Source organism: Martes martes, assembly GCF_963455335.1.
Source record: "Martes martes genome assembly, chromosome: 1".
Lineage (NCBI taxonomy): Eukaryota > Metazoa > Chordata > Mammalia > Carnivora > Mustelidae > Martes > Martes martes.
This window is the reverse complement of record NC_137888.1, coordinates 59,790,017-59,811,003: the sequence shown is the minus strand read 5'-3', so window position 1 is coordinate 59,811,003 and position 20,987 is coordinate 59,790,017. Positions and strand designations below refer to the sequence as shown.

Below are 20,987 nucleotides of genomic sequence, written 5' to 3'. Positions count from 1 at the left end.
AGCTCCATATCAATCCGTCTGTTAACAGGCTGATGAAGAAGGGCATGGGGGGAGGGAATTCTGCCGGGTGGGGGAGGGCTGGCCTCTGGCCAACAAACTGCCGGTTTTTAAGGTTTGCAGAGCAATTCCCCCCACAGCCACCACCACAGATTTCTCTGAGACTCATTCATTCACAGAGGCCTTGTCCTTTAAAAGGACAAAATTCCTCAAATATTTCCAGGTCATAAAAAGGTATAAGAACCCAGGAGCCTAGATTTAGGGTGTCCTGGGGCCCACAGAAACCCTGCTCACAAAGAGCCCCCCATTTGCTGCTCCTTCTGGTGCAAATACTTCAATAGGCTTTTACCCCCATAAAACCGTGGAGCTTTTCAAAAGTTTGAGCTTTCTTCTGTAAGACGCTGATCATGATCTCAAGAAACATAAAACAAGCAACTTCATCCCAACCAGTCGGAATAACAAACAGGGAGTCCTTATGCAGGTGAGGGAACCTGAGACGCCCCATGTAGATCAACCATGAAGGGTTGCTGTTATAAAAATGGCGGTCGTTCCTAATTCTCCCACACGACTGTGGTCTCTTGGGTACTACTCATCTTGATCATGTCATATTTGGATGGTTGTTAAAGATCCGGCAAGAGGCTGAAATTACCGACTACACTATTGTTTCCATGAATTCTGTCATCAACTCTGAGACAATCAGAGTTGGCTATACATCTGCATTCAAGAGACTATGACTAGAGAGCTCTGGCCACATGTGCTATCCTTGACATTATTCCTCTCTCTCTCTCCTCTCACAAACCCAGCTGAAAGGAATCAGTTCTATCAGACCCAATGTTAGTTCCAAACGAATGCTCGACTCTGGGCTAGAGCAAGGGCATCGCTGTAGAAACCACAGACTGCTAACATCCCCAGACTTGATCTGTGGCTCAACCCAGTTGAATACGGAGCCTCTCACCACTTAAACGATCCATTTCAGGGGAGAGCAGCGACAAGCCTGTATAGAAGTGTGGCGACTGTCTTAAGGACAGCTTTGTTTCACGGCAGGACGGGGACGGTGCCAGCAGCAGAGGATAGAGCCGCAGGAAGTAGCAGTATTTCCTCTCAACACTTATAAACGTCTTACGACAGCAGCATGCACAGACAGACTGAAAAAGCCAGCAATATTTCCTCAATATTAAGGTATAAACCAAAGCAAACTTAAGGACTCATGAATTTTCTCTGGGACTGCAAAATGAGAACATGAATAAAACCAAATATTTCAAGAGGATATTTTTCCTATCTGAAATGGCCTCATCCTAAGTCTATGGCAGAACAGACCCATTCTCTATAAATATTTAATCTTTTACACATTTTCAGTCTCAAGATATGATAAAAAAGATAACTTAACGAGTTTAGGAAGAGCTAGGGAAGAACCATAATCCATTAATTAGTGGAAACCATATATACCCTGTTTTTTCTCTCCAAGGGAGATATTTTGTCTAGGGCGAGGTGAATGAAAGGTAACATGCAAGCAGGAAGATGTCCATCAACCCCTTAGAGAGTTCATGCCAGAAGAATATAAACGCCACAAAACTGGTTTTTGCAACAGAGTGCTGTCACTGTAGTGTTTGCATTACTTACATGAGGGGGAAAAAAAAAAGCCCTTGATATTAACCAGCCACCCTACCCAGGAAAGAGGGTAAACTGTTCCCCCAGAGGCTGTCTGTTTTCCTCTTCCAGCCTCATCGTAAGTGTGCTAGCACCTTCCCAGGTGAAACATGGAAAGAGGAAGAAAACAATAATGCCTTTGGAGTTTGGAGTTATTTAAAGTAAATCCAAACAATACATATAGAAGAAACGAGATAAATCAACGGGCTCATCACCTAAACTCATGACCACTGTATATCATACTACCGATAATTATAATTGTTATCGACTGTCCCTGCAGGATCTGGTGACAGTGAGAACCCATCGGATCATCTTCTGTTTGAGTAGCTAGCATCTAATACTTCAGAGAAAGAAATTACCATAACTGTATGATGTGGTATTTCAGGAGCTTTCTTTCATTCTGAAATGCTGACAATGGATTACTCAGATAATTCTGGCTTCAGTACTCTGACCTACACAAATTTTTCTCAGCCTTTGAGTGTTTCTAATAATACTGCACCCCTCTTGGGTGCTTCGGTCATTTTCCAGTGCTTACCACATACCTCGTCCCTCGCACCACCCTCACGACCGTGAGGCAGCCGAGGCAGGCGGCAGTACCCCACTTCACGGATGAACCTGAGACTCAGGGAAGTGACTCAACAAAGGGTCACATGGCTATCAGGAACTGAAAGAGAGATTGGAACGATCCTTATCCAAACTCTTTCTCCCCACTAGAGATGGGAATGGCTTCTACCAATCTGTGTGTTGGGAACCACAACCTCTTCCGCCCCTGGCGACTGAGTTTGTGAACAAGGTGACTGGAAAAGAATGGCTCTACTTTTACTGCTTCAATATAAAAATCTCTTAAGGTAAAGTCAGAACAGTTCATTTTCTTCCCAGTCCTGTGTCTAAACCTGAGCATGGCCCGAGACAGCCTTTCAGAAACTGGGGAGAAAAAAGCACACCCTGCAAGGACGCCAACGTGTACGAGGGGAGGGAGCGGCAGGGGGAGCCGCCCCTCACAGGGCCACATGCAAGGCACTTCAGACAATGTCCTCGGCGGGGTGGTGGCAGGGGTGGCTGCCCAGGGTGGAGAACTGGTGCCAGTTCCGCAGGAAGCCCCGGTTGTACTGGCCTGTGTCCACGATGAGTCCGTAGAGGAGCCGGCGCCCTGTCTTCTGCCGCAGGGCCTGCTGGACTTCCCGCTCAGTGACATTGTAACTGATGTTGATCAGCTGGATGAGGAAGATGTACGCCATGCCCGCCGTGATGATCACGGAGTACCACACGCAGGTGAAGGACAGAGCCGAGCTGGGAGGACAAAGGGCGGGTCAGCAGGCCGGTCGTTTCAGTCAGAAAGCCGGGCACCGCCCTCACGTCTGACACACATGGGACCTGTCACCAAGGACTCTGGTGCCTTCCCCAGCTATTCCAATCGGAAGATGCTTTTCCACCCCAAACACCAAAGTGCTTAACCTGTGACCACTCACATGTCCTGGTTTATGCTCTCATTCTTGCTGCCTCTTTTCCAGTATGTCACAGTCGAACAGCAAGGACATTTTTGCCCTTCGTATCCCCCACACAAGCAACACAGTGCCTGACATAACAGCACTCAAAATCTATCAGATGAACGAACAATTCCTAAATCGCTCTTAACTGAGGGGAAAACGAAGGCACCGCGACACTGCCATCCACCTCCTCCAGGAAGCCGTGGGTGGGGACGCAGGGACAGTGCTAAAGCTATTCGTCTCCACTCTTCTCAGCACAGTGCTGGTGAGCGTAGGGGAGACAACGAGCCCCAACACCACATCCTGCTAGGTAGGAGCACCCCGTCACACTTCAGGTCCAGCTTCTTCCAGCCAAACAGAATCACCCAGGACAAGACAGGAGGAGAGGCTGCTGATATGAACGTCTGCCAAAAGATTATTTTCTAACATTTGCAAATGAAGAGCTGGAAATGAACCCATCCCAAATCTTTATTTGTTAAGCTGAGAGGGACTCAGAGACGATGACCTCACCATAAAGATGAGGGACACCAGGGCTCAGCAGGCTGAAGTGAGGCACCTGGCTAGAGGATGGGCCCCCATGGCAAACTGTGTTTCTCATTCCACGTCAGTGGCCCACAGCAAGACCACAGAACTCGTACTTAGTGACACACAGACACACTCTGCTGTAGGATATCTATCACGCGCGGTGTGACTGCAGAACTTCACAACCTACTAACACTCTCCATACAGAAAGAAAAGGAACTTAGCCCAAGGAGGAGGACACATCTGTTCTAATTATGTACACAAATATCCAGATCTATAATGGCAACAGATCATCTATCCACAGACTAAGAAATACTTTCACAGGGGTGCGAGGTGGGGAAAGCAGGGGCTGTTCCGAGAATGAACAGTGATAAGAAAGAAAAGGATCCTGGCGGGGGAGTGCTGTCCTCGCTCAGATGGGGGTCACCAGACACCACACAGCATCCGCATCAGAGGAAACATGGAGGGGGGCACAAGGAACACGGGCAGGGGGCCCACAGCTATCTGGGGAAGGGCTGGCTGGACTCACGGTGGCAAAGCCCCAGCTGTTGACACGGCATGGAGACCTTCACAATGTATAAATATACCCCAACCTAACAGAGGAAATTCTGACCTAGATACCACAGTAATCATGAGTGGTGATTTTTTAAAAAGTAGAACAGGACAAACCAATGGAGGTTAAAAAGTAAAGAAATGTTATACAAATTGTGAGTGCTCCACAAAAGGGCCAGAAGCAATAAATCAAGACAGGACTAGAGAGCGCGAGAAACCCTCAATCTAGCGAGGACTTGCCATGATCATTTATGACAAAACAGACCCTGTACATCCCCTGGGACTGCTGGTTTATGGCTGGCAGTTCACCATTGCTACCATGGGCGTGCAAGGGGTCATCTGACTCTGGAAGTCCCTGAGTGAGCCCAGTCCTATCTGCAGGGTCAAGGATCCTTTTGACATCACCCTAGAAAAATGCACAATTTTGTTGTCCATTTCAAAGATACCCAACATCCAATAACCTGTCCTATTTATTGGTTGAAGACTCCTAACCTAGCAGCAAAGCACGGCCCCTTGGATTAACAGCAATGCCCATTCCCTCGTCTCTGGGCCTCGGTGCTCTGGTAGTCACATCTCACCTGTAATCTGCATAGACTCCAGGACAATAGAAGAGAGCTGTGAAGACACTTCTATCTCTACAAATGGTGTCCAAGGTCAGTGTTATCCCGTACACCGAGGTGAGCAAGAAGATCGAAAGGGCAAGTATAAATGCTTGATGATTGGATTCTCCAACACAGCTGTTTATCCTCAAAACAGCAGAGGGGGAAGAGAAAGCAAACATTTTTTAAAAGTTCTTGATATAGATGGAAGAGAAATTTATCACGGTGATCATTGCATAATGAATAGAAACGCTGAGTGACCGCTGTGCACCTGCCGTAATATAACATTGTAGATCTACTACAGTTCAATGAAAAAGGAAAAAAAGTTTCCATCTAATGCACATAACAAACAAGAAAGTTTCAAAAACAGAGATCATGCGAGTTTCAGCAATTAAAAAGTAAGTTCTCTTATTTTTCAACTTTAGGGAATGCAAAACTTGCCCACTGAAAGGTGTAGCCTTATGTTCTCAGCTCTTTCCAAAGTGAAATCGTATCATTAGGACAAAACTGAGTAAAAGGCAGAACCCGGTTAACAAATCTTTCTAAATCATCATGAGTTTATCACCCAACCATGAAGAGGGTTAACCCTGTAACTACCATGAGAAGGAAAGGATGGTATCAGTTAGGAAAACTTTAAAAAACCTGAAGTATTACACACTCGGGGAAAAATATATATTAAATTCATATATTAATACAAAGATCCCAAGAAGTTAGAAATGTGGTGTGGGGTGGAGAACTCGGTAATATGCAGACTACTTGTCAGGGAGGGAGTTCTGTCTCGTGGCCATGTGCTGGGCAGGGCACACACCAGGAGGCCCCAGGGGCAGAGGTCGTCTTTTACGCAGAGCTGTCAGGCCCTCTGCAAACCAGCTCTCGCGTGCACGTGCGCGCACGCACACACACGAGCACTACACGTGCCCACATGTACGCACAAGAATACATGATGAAGACTCAGAAGTTAAAGTCTGAAAGAGATAATACCTGCGTATTCCTAAAGAAAGCCCTAGGCAAGAGCTGTCCCTGGCTCAAGCCCCCACCTGAGGTCCTCTCCAAGGCCCTCCTGGCCTTGCTGCACCCTCTCCGTCCCCTCCGTCCCTTTCTATGGTGGAGGAGGGTACGCGACATGACAGAACCCCAGCCATGGAAAGCAGACTTCACTCACCACGAGTGCCGTGACAGCTAAGAGCTAGAGAGTAGCAAACATGCTACTTACTCATTCACGTCTGAGTAAACTCTGCCCCTTTTAGATGCACACAGCGAAGCAGCAACACTATCTTTGAAAGTTGCACTTCACATCGCAAGGGCCTTGCATGTCCTCATTAGGCGCTGGCCAGCTGGCAGGCGCCACGAAAGCCCATTTCTCTGCAAAGAGCAAATAACAAAACAGGGAACTACCTGGCAGGGCCGTCCCTCAATAATGCGGGCTAGGAGTCATCAGAACAATGAAAGATGTATGGGGAGGGGACAAAGTCCCCTACAAATGCGGAACACTTTCCTGAGCTCCATGTTCAAAAGGCACAGCACAGGGAACTATGCCTATATTGATTCTGATCCATTTTTTTTTAAAAAAACATCACCTCACTGCAAATACTTCTCTTTCATAAAGGAGAGTCACTGGGGGGGGGGGGGCTCGGAAGGGAACAGCAAAACAGCAACAACAATAACCAAGCCCTCCAGCAAATGACTGAAGGGACTACATTTGCAAAACCGGGAAAACAGATGACTAAGTGGAAACTTCGTACCAGCCCACAAATATGTGCAAGGTGTGAAGCTGGAATCGACTGAAATTTTTGGACGGCACAAAGGAAGATCAAACAGGGCCCGGGGCTTATGGGGTCTTCCACTTTGCAAGCCTCCAAATTTTCCCACCTACCAGACACAGTGATGATCCATTCTCCGGACACAGATGCCGCATATCCGGCAATGCCACGCACGGGCCGGCCGCACCAGCTGGCACTTGGCACACCAGTCCTCCTTCACCTTGGCGGGACTTCCAGCCAACACCCTACAAGGGCCCTTAAGATCATCCTTGGGCGTGCGGTTGCTGAGGCTGCCAGCTGATTCCGAGCCGGGGAGCCCTCTGGTCTTCTCCTGCCCGTCTCTGCTCAGGCTTTCAGTTTGGCTGCTGCCTAGAGATCTGTCACTGATTGCTGGATTTCTGAGGTAGCCTGGATTCTTCTTGGCTCTGTACAAGGCTAAGAGTATCAGGAATAACCCGCAGGTAAGAAGAGCCAACTGAGTGGGCCCCACACGCCCTTTGGGGACGACTTCCTGCAGGAACACGTAGTACATGTAACCCAGAGAGAAGAGTCCGAGGCTCAGGAAAAACAGGGTCTGCTCTTTCCTTCTGTGAGTGAGGTAATAGTACCACAGAGCCAGCACAGGAAGGGAGGTCAAAACCACCACCCCCAGGAGGAAATGCCAGGAAGCCACACGCAGGAAGACGGGCAGCAGGATGAGTGGGGGGAGGATGCTAATGTTAACTTTTTGGGCTCCCCTGAGCCCAGGAATTCGGAGGCGATCAGAAATAGTATCCATGATTCTTTCACAGGTCTCCGGCGGCACGGATTTACCCGTGATCCATCTATGCAGAAGAGCACAAAGTGAAAATAATGTTTAGAAATGGAACAGTTAACACTATTTCTCCACGAAGCACAAGCATAGGAATAAACACATATTCTGTGCACGTACTGTTCAGATTGGGGAGAGTATAGAGACTTAAGATCCTCAAAAAAAATTCATAATCTAGTTGTGAAGACAACATGGGAATTTGGGAAGGATCAGAGAAGAGACAAAGCAGCAAAATCGCCCAGTGAACTATTGTGGCCAAACACCATAAGGCGTGCTCAGAGGGGAATGCACGGTGCTGGGTGGAATCATGAGGGGGGGTCTCTGTGAGAAAGGTGGGCTCTGTGCCCCACCTCGACGGCAGGCTAGCATGTGGGGTGGGGGCAGGGAGGTGTTCCAGTGGAGCCAGACGTGTGCAGCACACACCTGACCTGCGCCCGGGAGTCACCAGTCTAGCAGGGCTGGGGTGGGGGAGCCTGTGTGAGGAAGAGTGGAGAGCAAACTAGTCAGAGCGAAATGACTGAATGACTGAGCTTCGTGGACCCACAGTATTTGTTGACATGTTTGCACACTTAGGCTAGCAAGACAAGGGAAGGTAAGTACATGGGAGCCACACAGAGCAACAGGACAGAAGGAAGACTGGGAGCCTATCTCCTGAGACGGGTACGGCGGGAGCAGGCGAGAGAGCTCAGGGACAGCCTAGGTCTCAAGGGCTAGGAGAGAGAAAGAGGTTAATGGAAGAGCTGTGGTCTCGAGTGATGGAGGTTATGGAAACAGCATCATTTTTCCATTCATTAAAGCAGAGTGCTCCATTTTTCTCCGTATGGATTTTAGACTAAGTCCATTTAAAAATACCTGTAAAAAGACTAAAGACACGGTTAAGGAAGAATTACAAAAGGTCTACAGGGTCTTCAGGGTTCTGGCAGGGAAGTACAGTGGTCCCAAGACACTTTTCACGTCTAGATGAATACACCAAGCTTTAAGTCAGCAACGTGCCGCTACAGTCACTTTTTTAACCGGAAGTAATTATTGATGGGAAAAGCCAAGTTTCCAACATCCTTATTCTCCTCCCACACTGTGCTTCCCATATGGCAACAAATTTTAGGTATATAATTATTTAGAAGATGGTTTAAAACCTCGTTATTACTGTTTGGTACAGAAATTTTTTTCCCTGATGTTGAAAAATCATCTTTTTGGATATTAATTTCCAACCCTTTGGAGAATGGTGAAAATAAAAGCCAAATACAATGAATATTGGTCAAGACAGTGTCGCTGCCCATGCTGAAAACAGCCAGCCCAGCGCAGGCATGTGCCTGCTGCTGGATTTCCTCCCCAGAGACAAGGGGTGAGACCAATGACAACAGCAGGAACATGAGCTTTCGACCTTCAAGACCCTTGGTGGCCAGGTGCAGTCCAGCCTCAAGTAGTCAATCTCGAGACATTGAGAACACAGAGAATGTGTTCTCTCTGGCACCAGTGTGTTCACTTTAAATGTACAGATTCTGGGCGCTTGGGTGGCTCAGTTGGTTGAGCGATGCCTTCAGTTTGGGACATGATCTCGGGGTCCTGGGATCGAGTCCCACATCGGGCTCCCTGATCGGCTGGGAGCCTGTTTCTCCTCTTTCCTTTCTCCCTGCTTGTGCTGTCAGGTGAATAAATACAATCTTTTAAAAAAATTTTTTTTAAATAAATAAATTCTCTAAATGTACAGATTCTACTGCTCTGTGTATATTTTTTTATACACTTAGCTTGCCACTATCCCTTTATTTGCCTGTTCTCTCCATCATCTTCTCCCCTTAAGTGAAAAATAATAATGTCCTACTAAACTGAACAGAATAGACAGCTGTGCAGTTGTGCACTACTGAGTAACTCACCTTCATAAAAGCCTCACACCTGACACAGAAGACAACTCTCAATTTTAGATCCTTAGGAAAAGCATCAAGAGCACAATCTAGTGTTCTGGATGGCTACACTTCAAGCAAGCATGGTAGTTCTCAAAAGAGCCAGTGGGGTCAGCTTCACGAACCGCTCTGCCCTTACCTATCACACCCTTCATCGAGATCCTGGCAATCACACAAACAAGCAGCCACGTGGTTCTTTTCCCCATTTCGATCGATGTACTCGCAGCAGCACAGGGGCTCCAATTCAGGTTCTTCCGCTTTGTTTTTCTTCACTGGCTTCATACTGCCCTTCTGTGTCATGATTTCCACCTGTCACCACGAGGTGTAGGAAGCCCTCAGTAGGGAAAGGTGTAAAGAACACGACTCACATCTTGTAAACACATCCACGTCTCTGATTATCCGCCAACGCCTGAGAAATCAAACAGAAGAAAGCGGGGGAGGGGGAGTCTCATTTTCATCAGGCTTTTCTTGCTGGGCTCGGCCAGACAGGAAGCTCTAGGGGCTCCCAGCTGCCTTCACCGCCCCTTCCCACCAGGGCTGGCGTCGTCTGGGTACCAGCGGTTTCCATGGTGACAGCTGACCACACTCCCGGGACAGCCGGGGCGCGGGCGGCTGCGCTCACCTGCCGCTGCAGGATGCGGAGGGCCGAGCAGTCCCCGCCCAAAGCCCGGGTGCAGGTGGAAACTCGCCCTCTGGGCTGCGGGCGGAGAAAAGCTTCTGCCGCGGGGGCCGGCACGCGCACCCGGCTCCCGGGAGGCCACCAGAAGCCCGTGCAGCGCCCGGGGTCGCCGTCCAGCCCGGCCGCTCCCGCTCCTCGCCAGGAGCACCTCTCCCGCCCCCGCCGACAGTGAGGACGTGGGCGGGCCGCGAGCGCCGCCCCGCCCAAAGAATGACCTTGGAATGGAAGTTACCTGTGTTCCGGGGCCGAGGTGCGACTGCCGCGGAAGAGGCCCAGGTGGAGGGAAGAAAGGTTGATTCCAACCGAGGCGCGGACGCGTCTTCCGAGCTCTGCTCCCTGGGCTCTCGGTGTGAGGGTTGGAGTCCCAGAGACCCGGGCTCCGCTCCGCCGCGCCTCCGCCGCCGCCCACCTGTGAGCACAGGCGGCCGCGGCCCGGGCAGCGCGCCCGCCTCCCCGCCGCCCTCCTGCCCGCCGCCCTCCTGCCCGCCGCCCTCCTGCCCGCCGCCCTCCTGCCCGCCGCCCTCCTGCCCGCCGCCCTCCTGCCCGCCGGCTCGGCGTGGCAAGTCCGCGCGCGCTTCCGGGTGCCCCGCCCCCGGCGCCGGGGATCCCCGCCCGCCCGTCCGCACGTGCGGCGCCCGCAGCCCGGCGGAGCCCGCCGGCCAGGCCCCTCCCCCGGCCCGAGGCCCTGGCGCCCGGAGGTAGCTAGGACCTGAGGACGGGCACCTGGGGGTGGGGTGTAGGCGGCGGGGCCCAGGGCTGGCCCGGCACCTCCGCCCCGACCGGCCCCAGTGCGGCCCCGCGGTTGCCTGCGGGCGGTACGTGGGCGGGGCAACCCCAGAGCCCTCAGCCCGGGGAGGTGCGGACGGAAAGACGGGAAACCCGGGAAACCGGAGGATTCCCCAAGCACTGGAGACCCGTGGGTCGTCGAGTCTTCATTCGGACGCGGACAACAGGCTTAGGTGGGGATCACCACCCCAAATTGTTACCGAGGCACCGCCCCCAAATTCTCCAGCCTTCCCTTAAAGGCCCATCGCTGTCCCTGATCTGTTCATTTATAAAGCTGGTTCTTTTTCATGATTTCTGGCGAGCAGATTCTACATTCGACCGGCAGGCCTGCTAGTACTTTTGTCCCAACAGTCTGCATATTTGAAATGAAATGACTCCTCTTTGGGTTTTATTTTTGCACAAAATTTTTTAAAGAGTGTAGGCCCATATACACGTTTTCACTATAGCAAGTTTCTAGTTATTTGTGCTTTTTGTTTTCTAAAGATTTTATTTATTTATTTGAGAGAGAATGAATGAGAGAGATCATGAGAGAGGAGAAGGTCAGAGGGAGAAGCAGACTCCCCAAGGAGCTGGGAGCCCAATGGGGGACTCGATCCTGGAAGTCCGGGATCATGACCTGAGCAGAAGGCAGTCGCTCAACCAACTGAGCCACCCAGGCGCCCTGTTGTTTTTTTTGTTTGTTTTGTTTTGTTTTTAACAGAAAAAGAAAAACTACAACCAAAGACGTTTTGGGTTTTATTGATATTCAATTTACACAACAGGCTCAAATGCAATTAATTAAGTTCTACATACATACATGTTTAGTCTTAATCTATAAAGCAACTTTGGTAATTTTCTTTGAGGTATATTTATGAAGTACAAGTTTTAAAGAAAATCACAAAAATATTCAGCTTGCCACTGATCATTTTTGTGAATTTAACAGAGAACAAAGTCTTCAAGTTTATAATCCAGTGACTCACTCACAGCCACACTTTATAAATCAAAAAATCCCCAGGTAAGTACACTGGTACCCCCAAGATAATTTTGTTGGAAATCACCCAGAGAAATCCATTTTCCCTGTAATTAAGTCAGTATTTTCATTCTCTACAGGCATCTCAAAAATGACTTTAGCTATCTCCTGTGGCTCTGGGGAAAGAAAGAAACATTTAATTAAGGCAAGCATTGTCCAAACAGTGAGAATATATACAAATCATTCAGCACTGTCTTTCTCTTGTCCCAAAGACATCACTTGTATTGAGACATATATGCCTAAAAAACTTTTCGTGAAAGAGTCAAAATGTCTGTCTGACTTTGAACTTCAGTCAGTGCCCTGGTATTGGGACATAATACCCCACAAGTTTTTACTGAAGAGCTAGAAGTTCGTGTCTGGTTATAACTTACCAGCTGAAACAAGCCACACACACGAATGAATAAATGAAGACATATGTGGCTACTGAAAAGTAACCCACAAATTATTTTCAACCAGGTGGTTCACTTCCACCATGAAAGACTGCTAAGCTGAAGCCAAGCTTAGTTCAAGTATTCATCTGATCTGTCACCAAATGCCCAGATTTTAATGTAATCCTCTGTTTTATAAAATCAGAGCGTGGTTCTTCATTTTAAGTGTTGCTATCCTATGTTTCCTCTTCCAGATTCACTCTTCCACCATCTGATAGATGAAGGGGCAAGATAATCTCACCTCTGATAGCTACCTGAAGAAGAAACAACTATTTCTTTAGAAAAATACAACATAACTCAAGAATATTTCAAATAATAATTACCAACCTGCAGACTCAAAAGATTTGACTATTGAATTTACATGCTAAATAAGTGAAGACATTGTAATATTTACAGTACACAAACTGAGAAATGTTATAATATATGCCTGAAGACTGGTCCTTCAAAAGTAGTAATGATAAAAAGGTTTATTCTTCTATTGTCTTCTTTAGCCTCTTGAATGTATCTCAACTGGGAAAGCAGCCTACTGGACGCCTACTGATTCTATGCTAACAGATAAAGCATCAAACTTTAAACCTCACTGTAAAAATCAGTTCAGAGTGTCTCATCTTCTTTTTGTATCAGAAATTCAAATCCACAAAATATTTCCTGCTTCACTGGAGAAATTCACTGCTTGGAATTATGTATAAGAAGTGAAGAATGGGTTGTTAAGACCATCAGAAACTACTTGTCAAATTAGTGTTATTAAAAAGAATGTTCATGTTAGAAGTACCAATATTAAGCAAATTAAGGAAATGTTCTGATGACAATTAAAATGCTTCATCCTCTGGTTTTCTTTAAGATGTTTCCTTTTAGTTCCAAGTATCTCTACAATTTCAGGCCTTGAGATCACTAGCTTTCGACAGTCATGCCAGTCTTGTTCTTATTTAGTAGATCAAAAGTTCTCTGAAGCATAATGAGTGAGCTCTTTAACTGCAAACAAAATTAATTTTCAAAATCAGTTTAACATTTTTCTTATTTTTATGCCAAATGTTTATATTTATATTCAATATAGTTTTGCTTATACTGATGCCCAAATAAAAGACTGAATTTATAAAACACGTCAGTCTGACTGCTAAGCTCTTCCTGTCCGCTGTGGTCCTGCAGCTCTCCCTCCACTGTCCTGCTGTGCATGCTGCCCCCCCAGCAGATGGGTTTTCTAAATGGTTCCTCAAGTTGCACTGGTCTCTCCACTATCCTCCAAACAAATCTGGTTCTCCCTGCAGGCCTCTGTTGCTATTATGCTCAACCTTGTCTTCATCCATTTAGAACTTCCCCATCCCCACCCGCTCCGTGTTGCCTTCCGTAATCATCCTGCCTTTAAACTCCCAAAGTATTACCACTTACTTGACACTTAACTTTGTACTTCTTTATAATTTTCAACAATACACATGGACATCTGATTTCTCTAATAAAATTACAGGCAACTTGAGAGCAAGAATTCTGTTTTATGCTTCTTTATATTCATTCATTTGTTCATTCATTCAGCAAATGTTAATTGCTGACCTGTTACATGCTGGGTGTGTACTAAGCGGAGCACTGGGCATACAATGATAGACCAAAAAGGCACTAACCTTGCCTTCATGGAGCTTACAGACCAGTGAGGAATACAGAACTAAAACGAATCATCACATATATAAATATATAATTCCATAAGGCATTAAGTTTTTGACTGGAGGAAGGCAGTGTCATTTTCTGAAATACGTCAGGTAGAGGAGAGTCAGTCCGGCTCAGGATGAAAACTGAATTCTGTTTTGGACATGATCAGTTAGTGGTGGCCCCTTAGCATCCAGATGAAGATGCCAAGTCATCAGGTGACTGCGTGAGCCTGGGGCTCAGGGAAGAGGTCCGGGTAAGAGAGATGGATTTGGGAATCAATGGCATGTGTAGCACGAGCAAGGGGAGTGGATGAGACCACCTAATGGGAAGTAGAGGAGAAGGGAAAAGAATCTAACACAAAAGGCCTGGCAGTACTAGGCCAGGGAGAGGAAATGGTTTTAACCAGCAAAAAGCAATTTTGCTTTATGCTAAGTACAAGAGACAGTCACAAAGACTATAATAATTCCATTTATGTGAAATGCCCAGAATGAGCAAACCTATAGATACAAAAAGTAGATTAGTGATTGTAGGAGTTGAGAGACTGCTAATGGGTACAGGGTTTCATTTGGGGGTGACAAAAATGCTCTGGAACTTAGGCAGTGGTGATAGTTGTACAACTTTGTGAATATGCTAGAAATTCTTTAAAAGGTGAATTTTATAATATGTCATTTATATCACACAAAAGCTGGGTTTTTCTTTTTTTTTTAATTAAAATTCCTTTCTTTTTTTTTTAAAGATTTCATTTATTTATTTGACAGAGAGAAAGAGAGCACAACAGGGGGAGCAGCAGGCAGAGGGAGAGGGAGAAGCAGGCTCACAGAGCAGGGAGCCCAATGCAGGGCTCGATCACAGGGCCCTGGGATCATGACCTGAGCCGAAGGCAGACACTCAACGACTGAGCCACCCAGGCGCCCCAGGGTTTTCCATGGTTTTAAAGAAGAAAAGATTAGATACGCTTCAAGAAAGGAGTGGTCAGCTCTTGTCAAATGTTCATACGGTAAGATGTAAACTAAAATAATGTATATTAATTTTAAAAGCCAGAGGTCACTGGGGACCTTAGCTTGAGCAATTTCATTGGATGACATGGGGGAAGAAAACAAGGCAGGAGTAGGCTGAAGAGCAAATGAGTGGCTTAAATATAGGTATCTAATTTTGCTCCCTCCTGAAACCCCACTAAAAGCAAAATAAAAGTATTTTTTTTTAGGCATAAATCCACGAGGACAGGGAGAACAGAAACAGCAAAAGCAACAACACATCAGAAACTAGAAAGCAGATGGATGACTTAGCAGACCAGAAAAAGTGGAATCCTAAACTAACTGTAGAGAAGGTTTGAGAACCAACCAAATTTACCCTGAAGAAGCCTCAAAAGCCTCTGGAATTGACAGAAATCTCTGGAAGTCGGAATAAAGAGAAAAGGACTAAAAATGAGGATTATACAAAAAAAGTGTTGAGACCATCCCCCTATGCCCTGCCCTCCTGCATCCCTCTTACTTTCTCTCTGCTCCTAAAATGCTGGCAACCAGCCCTTAATCCTTCAGATGGAGACTGGAAAGCTATTCTCTATGGAAACTGACCAATCTAAGAGGAAGGACCTAAAGATAGTGATACCAGGATTTCTCAACCAACAGCCCTGCCAGATCTACAGAGAAGCTCAGGGTACACCAACCCAACCCACGTTAAGAGCTTAAGAGCTTCTGATCCACACAAGTAGATAACCAAAGACTACAGGCATCTAGTGAAATCCTCTTACTCTAAGGATAGAAATCAAAACAGGGGGAAAAGATCTTGATGGAAAGCGAGTAGGCAAGAAGAAGGGGAAAAATTTTTAACCATCAGTAATATGATCAGAGAGATGAAGATACTATAGTCATTTTAAAAGATCACAATGGTATAAAAAAAAAGAAAATTCAGGAAAGTAATAGGTCTTTGAAATTAAAAGCTTGTTAGCAAAAATTCAAAGATAGAAGAATATGAAGATTAAGTTGAAGAACTCAGAGGAAGCAGAACAAAAAAGCAAAGAGATAGAAGCTGGAAAGAAAAAATAAGAAGATTAGACAGCCTGTCCAAAAGAAGGCAAACATCTGATTTACAGGAGCCCTAGAAGGTCAGAAGAGGGAGAATGGAGGGGATGAGATCATCAACTGTGTAACTTGGTATTTCCCAGAACTAAAAGGCCTGAGTTTCCAGACTGAAGAATGAGAAACAGTAACAGCCTCAGAATTCTCCACACTGGAAGCTGAAAAACAATGGAGTAATGCTCTGAAGGAACACTGTTTCCAAGCTAAAATTCTATCCCCAGCCAAACTATTAATCAAGGGGAAGGAAAGAATAAAAACTTCTCACACTAGGGGAAGTCTTAAAATATTTACCTCCACATTCTCTTTCTCAGGAAGCTACTAGAGGATGTGCTCCATTAAAAGAAAGGAGTAAACCAAGAAAGCAGAAAACATTCTGGATATAGGAAACAAAGGGGCTACTCAACAGGAATCCCCAGGCTGAGAGCTGTGCACCTGCAGAGAGGGCCCCTGGGCCTGACTAGAGCCAGTCAGAAGGCTCCACTCACAGAATACCTGAGGTGAATGAAGGTTACAAGAGGCAGAGCTGTAGGAGATGAGATACTTATGAATAATAAAATAAACTAATCAATTGTCATAAAACAATTTCAAGGATAAGAAAAAGCACAGAAGAGAAAAAGTAGTCATGGTTTATTCCATGGCTCAGCTCAGAATAGAAAACTTAATCAGAACAAAGCAAACACTGGATATTGATCTAGCCAAAATTATAACTTCCTTGGGAGGATGGGGGAATCAGAAAAGAGGACAAGAAGAGATGAGAGAAAAGAAAAGCTTTGTCTTCCATAATAGGAGGTCGAAAGGTCATGTCTAAAACTGAAAAATTAAGAAGTATCAATACATGCTTGTTACTTATAAACGTGGAGGTAAACACAAAAAGAAACTAAAAGAGTTAGATTGCCGTGTGTGGCAAAGTACATAGTGGGACTGCTGTTTTTCTGAAAAAACCTTGTAGAAAAGTTAACCATGTGAAGGAGTCACTTTGGTGAAAATAAAACCTTAAAAAAGTGAATGGGTTATGAAGGATAAAGTAGTGACAGCCACAGCAGACAACTCTGAAAAAGCCAGACCGTGAAAGACAGCGAGAGAGATGGGCAGGCGGAGAAGGATGTGGATGGTGTGGGTGCTTTAATGTAGGAGAGCGCACAGCAGGACCATGTGCAGATGGGAATGATCCAGCTGACCAAGAGAAACTGAAAACAGGATGCTGGAGGGTGATGGATGGAGTCTCCCACTAACACCTGCTGGGAATCTCCCTACAGGCAGAGCACTGCTCTGACAGGCATGGACAAGAGGATGGGGTGCAGTGACTGGAGATCTGTAGATTTGGGTATAGAAGGAGAGAAAAACTCTCTTTCCTCCTGAGGCAAGGTTATCAGTAGAAAGTTGGGGAAATAGGAGGCTGAGGAGGAAAAATGGAAATATGACCCACCCTTGCCAGGGGAGGGGGGATGGAGAATGTCACCAGCAGCTGTAGCTACCGTGCATTAGAAGAATGCCTAGTGGAAGGTGTCACCTTTAATGCCTCACGTGATATCCTGAAAAATGCTCAATAACTGGATCTTCTAAAAAACAAACCAATGCACAGAAGAAAGAATGGAAGGAAACAAAATATTAATGACTGAATGCTAGAACTATCGGTTTTCTTCTCTTCCACCACTCTCTAGTTTTCAATCTTGAAAAGTATGCATATACTAAATCATAATGGAAATAGTAATCTTTATTTTTCAAAGGGAATCCTAAGTTTTGGTTCATGGAACTGAACAGCACATATTGATAATACTGTGTTCAAGAGATAAATGTTTATAGCAGAACATCAAAATAACTTAAATGGTCATTCTTCAATGGAGAACTGGTGAAATAATTAATTGTACCACACTTATACAGTTGAATTCTATGCAGTTGTTAAAAAAAGAGGAAGTCCTTTATATGCTAATATCAAAGCATCTCCAAGATATATGGGTAATAGATAAAATAACAGTGTATACAGGACCTACCATTTTTATGAAAAGAGTTACTATTAAGAATAAATTTTTATATAGAAGCATCAATGAAAAGAATGAGTTAGATATATACAGTCACCCTTTGAACAACATGGGTTTGAATGGCATGGGACCACTCGTACATAGAGTTTTTTACAGGACACTACTGTAAATGTGTTTTCTCTTCTTTATGATTTTCTTAATAACATTTTCTTTTCTTGAGCTTAACTTTATTGTAAAAATATAGCATATAATACATATAACATACAAAATAACAATTGACTGTGTTATCAGTAAGGCTTCTGCTCAACAGTAGGCTATATGTAGTTAAGTTCCTGGGGAGTCAAAAGTTATACACAATTTTTGACTACGTAGGTGTCAGCACCCCTAACCCCACCATTATTCAAGAGTCAAATGTTCATGCTGATAAGGAAACATCTTCAAAATATATTACTAATTATAAAATGAGGGCATACAACAGTGTATACATTAGGCTTTGATTTTGAAAAAAATACAAGTGAATATACATGTAAAATGCATCATACAGAAACTGGCAAGGGTAGTTGCCTCTAGGAGGGGTTTCTTCCAATAATGGTATCATGAATCTTCTCACAACCAGAGGAGAAGCTGGTTCATACCTCTATGAAAGTACTAAGTCCTACGTTACCTGTTCGAGCATCATGATGGAGTCTCGGAGCACTCCTTTTAAACGATGGGCCTGGTCTTTTTTTTTTTGAATATTTTCCACTCTTGACACCATATCAGAGGCTAAACTGGAAAAAAAGAAAAAACAAAAACACCTTAAAAATCGGGAATAGCTTCTAATCTTTCATTTCTAAAAACCATTTATGTCCTATAAATTTGCAAACAAAACAAAAAAATAAACAAAAAACTTTCTAACTACAGAATAGTTAGCATATCCAAATCTCTAAACCAGAATTAAGTTTTCTTATCTTTTTTTTTTTTTAAGATTTTATTTATTTATTTGACAGACAGATCACAAGTAGGCAGAGAGGCAGGCAGAGAGAGAGGAGGAAGCAGGCTTCCCACTGAGCAGAGAGCCTATGCAGGGCTTGATCCCAGGACCCTGGGATCATGACCTGAGCCAAAGGCAGAGGCTTTAACCCACTGAGCCACCCAGGCGCCCCCAGAATTAAGTTTTCTACAACTAAAGAATTATTGAAATAATAACAGGTTGGGGGGGGAAAGACTTACTGTAAAGATCTCTCTTCTTGGAGGTGGAGATGGTAAAAGGACTGAGCAGCATATTCTATCTTTGACAACTTCAGAAACAGCGTCACATTCAACAAAACTAGCAACAGCAAACTAGGCAGAGCAAATCATACCTGGTTAATTTCACTCTTGTCCGGGCCTAGAGCATGGCTCATGTAGAATATACACACAAAACTCTAAAAATGTATATTGTTCTAGAGTAGTTTCTGATTGTTACTATTTAAATCAGTTATTCCTATTTTATTATATGAAATAATTATATTTAGGTATTAAATAGTGAAGAAAAGGTTGAAAGGTAACTAGAGTGACAGTAAAGTCCTCAAAGAAAGCAGGTTGGGATTGTCTCTGATATCTCTCTTCTCTGGGAGGAATCCCAGCCAGACCTGAGGTGCGACCACCAGCTTAGAAATCTACCAGATAAGCTTTCCAGATCTATTTTTGGGTGCCTCTAGCTTAAGCAATTATACACCCATCATGCTGCACTTCAAAAAGGAAATGAAGATCAATATAGACTTGATCTTACATAGATGAACAGGCACCTTACTCCCATGGAAAACCAAAACAAATTTTTTAAATTACTATCCAGCAAAAATTTTTTCTATTTCAACTTAGACAAAGGAAGCATCAAATCCCAAATATACATGAATGTTGTCATATACAAAATGTTACATGCTAATGAACTTGCTCTATTGGTTCTCATAGCAGCCTTTCAATTGATGGGTATATTTCTTATTACACATATATGCAAATACATAGGTGGCATCATATCTCTCTTATTTTTTCTGTTAAAATACTGGCTTACCCTTAAAAATATACAGTATTCATCTTTACCTGCCCAGAAGAGGATTTTGTTAAAAATGAGAACTGAAATGGTATGTAAATCAATATCTCAACATCTGACTATAAATTTTTTGCATAGTACCATAAAAGATCACTGATAATATTTAATATTCAAAATCGTCATAGCAAACTAACTTAAGGAGCATATGAAAACCTTTTGTATATCAAACATTTTCTACATTCTGAAATCTATATTTAGAAAAAGCAGCTGGTATGAGAACTTCATTCCAAAAAATATTCACCAAGAGTGTATCACCCAGTCAGAACCAATTCAATTAAATCTAATTGACTACCTCAATACTCAAATACAGCCGTGTAAAAAATAGTCTGTCTTCCTGAGTAGATTCTTGCTCAAGACCTACTAACTCAATCTCTGGGACTGGGGTCTAGACGTCTGCATTTTAGAAAGCGATCTTAAAAGGTAAGAATCACTGGTCTAATCAAATAGTGCAAAATAACACTATTGGGATCTCACCAGCTACATATATACATATTCTCTTTAAGTTTATGGAACTTCCAATAAAAATCTATGATGGTAGAAAAAAGTCAGATTAATTAAAAAAAAACATTAGTGGTATCTGGGTGGCTCAGTCAGTTAAGCGTCTGATGCTTGATCTCAGCTCTGGTCTTGATCTCAGGGTTGTGAGTTCAAGCCCTGCGCTGGGCTCCATGTATGAAGCCTACTTAATTAACTAATTAATTAATTAAAAACATTTATTGGCTGTGTACTTGGCATTTGCTCAAATTTAATAATTCCCCTGAAAATAAAAAACTATCAGATTGAAGCATATAAAATTAATGTTTTTATAGATCAAAATTAGTCAAATAGTGGCAATTTCTACACAATAACATACAAATCCAAATTCTTTTAGAAACTATTAAAAGATAAATGAAGATACAAGCAAAATAAGCACTCAAAACAAATACTTACAAAATACTCATCACCACAATAAGGGCAATGTTATAGCTTTCCATTTCCTTTTTCTTTCCTGCAGATCACACACACACAAACATATTAGAACAGGATTGTGATTAACACTGGTTAAA

General features: G+C 44.3%; 2 protein-coding genes across 3 annotated transcripts in view; both read right to left on the bottom strand.

Annotated features, from left to right (window-relative positions):
* Positions 1-2,666: 2,666 nt before the first annotated feature.
* On the bottom strand, positions 2,667-9,573 carry ZDHHC23 (zDHHC palmitoyltransferase 23; the record flags this gene model as incomplete). Of its 2 annotated transcripts, none has more annotated exons than XM_080829132.1 (4): positions 2,667-2,934; positions 4,784-4,951; positions 6,678-7,388; positions 9,413-9,573. In XM_080829132.1, 4 exons carry the CDS (start codon positions 9,571-9,573, stop codon positions 2,667-2,669), a joined length of 1,308 nt encoding a protein of 435 aa, XP_080685258.1. The 2 variants fall into 2 exon arrangements, with proteins under 2 accessions (XP_080685258.1, XP_080685259.1); XM_080829133.1 differs by having other exon boundaries at positions 4,784-4,942.
* A 1,887-nt stretch (positions 9,574-11,460) lies between these two features.
* The window catches only part of GRAMD1C (GRAM domain containing 1C), a 92,454-nt gene continuing 82,927 nt past the window's right edge, over positions 11,461-20,987 (bottom strand). Inside the window, exons 15-18 of the mRNA XM_080827014.1 lie at positions 20,872-20,929; positions 19,083-19,193; positions 18,535-18,640; positions 11,461-13,147 (exon numbers count right to left, since the gene is read on the bottom strand). Of these exons, the coding sequence (XP_080683140.1) occupies positions 13,067-13,147; positions 18,535-18,640; positions 19,083-19,193; positions 20,872-20,929 (356 nt within the window). The 3' untranslated portion in view covers positions 11,461-13,066. The remainder of the gene's footprint in view (positions 13,148-18,534; positions 18,641-19,082; positions 19,194-20,871; positions 20,930-20,987) is intronic.